Source organism: Parasteatoda tepidariorum, chromosome 4, assembly GCF_982258835.1.
Source record: "Parasteatoda tepidariorum strain Cologne lab strain chromosome 4, Ptep-v5.0, whole genome shotgun sequence".
NCBI lineage: Eukaryota > Metazoa > Arthropoda > Arachnida > Araneae > Theridiidae > Parasteatoda > Parasteatoda tepidariorum.
This window is the reverse complement of record NC_141758.1, coordinates 57,682,867-57,687,141: the sequence shown is the minus strand read 5'-3', so window position 1 is coordinate 57,687,141 and position 4,275 is coordinate 57,682,867. Positions and strand designations below refer to the sequence as shown.

The following is a 4,275-nucleotide window of genomic DNA, read 5'->3' as shown; positions in this document are numbered from 1 at the left end:
TAGAGCATTAAGAAGAAGATACCAGGGGACAGGTGATGACCAAGAACGAAGAGACTACAGAGTCAAGTTCAGAGGTCAAATGACACTTTACAAAAGAGCGATAAGGAAGGCGAAGACACTGCACCTGAAGAAGTACCTTGAAAGAGTTAATGAGGATGGGGCCTTTACAGCACCATACAAATTGGCAAAAGGTCAGAACTTGAGACTCTCAAATTACAACCCGATATACAAAGAGGATGGATCCATGACGAGTGACTACAGAGAGACAATTACAACGATTATGAAACATCATTTCCCAAAGGAGACAGAGACCTCCATCATGTGCTCTCATAATGGTCATAGTGACCCATTCTTTACCCTGTCAGAATTGGAAATGGTAGTTGACGACTTAGGATTAAATAAGGCGCCGGGACCGGACGGAATCCCCGGTGAGATATTTAAAGAATTACTTCTTATTAACAAATCCTGGCTCCTAGAATCAATAAATAAGTGCCTTGAATTGAAAGTATTTCCTGTTTGCTGGAAAAGCGCCAGAGTCACCCTAATTCCCAAATCCGATAGGGACCCACATTTTCCGACATCTTACAGACCAATCTCTCTTCTCCCGGTCTGGGGAAAAATCCTAGATAAACTCTTGACCAAGAGACTTGCCTACTTTTTGGAAAGCAGAGATCAATTAAATCCCTACCAGTATGGCTTCCGGGCTGGGAGAAGCACAGACGACGCATTGTTGGAGCTGGTCAAATTTGTTGAGGAGGCTAAAGCAAACAACAAACACAGCATAGGGGTGGCTCTGGACATTCATAATGCTTTTAATAATGCAAACTGGTCGATTTTGAAGTCCGAAATTTTTAACTTGACCTTCCAGATAATATTGTCAGCATTATCATGAGTTTCCTAAGTAATAGAGAGGTTATATATATAGATGAAGAAGGTCAGTGCCTATTTAAACAAGATACGTCGTTGGGGGTTCCGCAGGGATCTTCCCTGGGACCGGTGCTGTGGTTGGTATATGTCAATACGATTTTTAACAATTTTAACAATATTGATTTTAGTGGTTTTAGCGATTTTAAAAAAGATGACAGCCGACTGATTGTTTTTGCAGATGACATTTTACTTCTCTTGAGACACCAGATACTGTATAGATTTGATCTGCTGGCTACCCATTGTCTCACTCATCTCTCAGCCTGGGCCGAGTCAAACAGACTGAGTTTCAGTGATTCAAAAACTAATTGCCTAACATTCCCTAAGAACCAAAAAAGAATCGGCAGACACCCACGTATAAAAATGAGTGTCAATCATAGCCAAACAATTAAGCAAGTCAGGGAGCTAAAATATCTCGGTGTTGTGCTCGACCCGGGCCTGACCTGGATACCCCATTTAAATCAGATCAAAGAGAGAGTGAACAATTTTAACAACCTCATCAGACGGGTGGCCAGGGCCACTTGGGGCCTCAAACCATCGATCTTAAAAATCATCTACCTCAGGGCGACCGAAAGAATTATACTCTACGCCGCCAGTGTCTGGTATCGCAATAATACAAAAATCAATGACAAGCTTAAATCCATTCAGAGATCCTCCTTGATTACCATAACAAAAGCCTACTCTACTACAAGTACGGAGACCCTCCAGATACTGGCGGGAGTGATGCCTATTCACTTAAAGATTCTTGAAGATATCAGCACAAAAAGATTGACCTGGGGCTGGGGGTTGGCTGACTTGGAAATAGTTTTGGGCCACTCTCTGGACTCGATTGCACTGGAACAACGACCAGTAAGGCAACACCCCTCAAAGTTTGTTTCGGTGCCTAGGGGTAGGTTACTCCCCACTAATAAGGGGTTGGAAATTTTCACGGATGGTTCAAGAGTGGAGTTCGCCGAAGAGACCGATAATGGAAGTAGGATAAAGCACAAGACCGGCTATGGAATTATCATCAAGAGAAATGGGATAATCATTAAAGCGGACTCCATTAGACTCTCCAACAATTGCAGTACTTTTATGGCTGAGCTGATGGCAATTAAAAGTGCATTTGATTGGCTGGCTAAAAATGACTACCCGGACGCCACTCTTTTCACTGATTCGCTCTCATCGTTGCAAGCCCTAAGTGACCCAACTCCAAATAACAAAGAGGCAGAAAATACTAAACAACTATGGAGATCAAACATCACATGTAACTGGGTCAGGACGCACATTGGTATCCTAGGCAACGAGGAGGCGGATCAGGCAGCCAAGGAAGACGTCAGTCTCAGCCAAATCAATTTAGAGGTCCCAAGTTCCAAGGCCCAGATCAAAACAATCATCAAGTCCAACAACCTAAATAGATGGAAAACAGAATGGCAGAGCTCCGAGAGAGGTCGACAAACCTATATTTTTTTTTAAAGACCCTTCCATCAAACGACTACAGGCCAACTTTTACCTAAACCAATTACTTACTGGACACGGGGTGTTTGGAGAATACCAAAATAGACTTTTCAATAAAAACCCAAATTGTACCTACTGTGGGGACAATCAGACAATCGAACACTTAATCATGAACTGCCCACACTTCCAGACACTCCGTGGAAACCATTTTGCAGGACAAAATTTGCACCAATGCTTTGCTAAGTTGGTCTGTAGAAACATCGTTAAAAAAATTATAAAGGTAACATTGGAGGACATTCTGAACCACATTTAACTATGCTCGGAGCCTGCGAACACTATTGCTGGTGTCTTGTGTTTCTATCTAATTTCATTTTAAACTTCTCTACGTTTTAACTTGTATTGTTTTTATAAATTTTTAATTTAGCAAGCATTGTTTTTATCAACTTTTAACTGATTGTTTTGATTCTTAACTTGTTCTGCCTTTTAACCTTTTTATCGAATTTTAACTTCTATATTTTATCACTGTTTTGCATGTTCCTGTAAAGTTTTAATATTTATTGGTTTTTGGGTGATTTTTTCTTAACCTTTTTACTACTTTATTATTTTATTTAGTTTTAACTTGTTTTATAGAATTGTACTGAACATTATTTTAGATATTCGGATTTTTATATTCACTGTTGATGTAAATTTTAGAGATTTACATATTTTTAATGTATGATTAGTGTATGTATATTCTATGCCCTAAAATAGGGCGGGGCGAGATAAGAATAAACTATATAAACTCATGATTTTTTACCTCATACAGATTTTTTGTTATAGTGCTATAGTTTTAAGGAAATAAACTTTTCACTTATAAATGGACAGCTGTAACATACTGTAGATAAATATTTTTTTTTTATTATTAATCTGAATGTTTAATATTACACGATAAAAATAAGAACAAAATATTATATGAAAATTATTAAATATGCAGCAGTTATAATGAAATTAATTTGGATTTTTAATTTTACCATGATAAACTTGCAAAATTTATTTTTTGTTTTATTGATTAATAATATAATTACAGTTTCAATGAAATCAAAGATTATATTTATAGAACTTACTTAGAAAAACTATCATATTTGATATGTTGTTAATTTTTAATAATGGCATAGTGATATATTAACAATAATGTACAGTCCGCAAAAAAAAAAAGATATCACCCTGAATAACTTTTGTTCTAATGATCGGATTTTCACGATCTAAGTGTCAATCTTAATGGTTCCCGGGGGTGACCTCAAATAAGCTAATTAATTAGTGCTAACTATTAATTAAGTTACGAAATCAGACACAAAAACGTACTTTCTCTGAATAAACATGTATTTTTTTTTACATATTTGGAATCCTGACCCTTAAAATAGGGGGGGTAGACAAAATTTCGAAAAAAATGGGTTGTAAATTAGGTCGCAATAGGGATTTATATATCTGGCGATGGTTTAAAAATATGCCAAATTACCTCGCCATAGAAGGGGAAATAATTTATAACAACCATAAAGAAACTGAATGAATGACAAGATGGGAAAAGATAGTGCTTCTCGTTGCTAAGCAACCAAAAGAATTTTTCACGTTGCTTTCTGGGCTTTTTTTTTTAAAAAAAATCTCCTTTAAAAAGGAAATTTAAATAAATTAATAAATTATTTTTGATTCTCCAAGATTATAGAATCTTTGAATTTTTATCTGACATTATTTATTTTTGTAAAGCTGTTTTAATGTAATTTGTATGACAGTTTTGAATTAAAACCAAATTTTCATAAGTTATCATAAATTTATGAAGAGTTGTAGGGTTAAATGCTTTTGCCCCGCACTTCGAGTTTCTTAGGAAAGGAAAAAAAAGTGATCAAGCAAAGGTGGACCTGAAAAAAGATAGCTATTCTG

At 36.4% G+C, this 4,275-nt stretch overlaps 1 protein-coding gene across 1 annotated transcript; it reads left to right on the top strand.

Annotated features, from left to right (window-relative positions):
* The first annotated feature begins 1,287 nt into the window (after positions 1 to 1,287).
* LOC147810979 (uncharacterized) lies at positions 1,288 to 2,379 on the top strand. The gene has a single exon (XM_087162176.1). It carries the CDS (start codon positions 1,288 to 1,290, stop codon positions 2,377 to 2,379), a length of 1,092 nt encoding a protein of 363 aa, XP_087018302.1.
* The last annotated feature ends 1,896 nt before the right edge of the window (positions 2,380 to 4,275 follow it).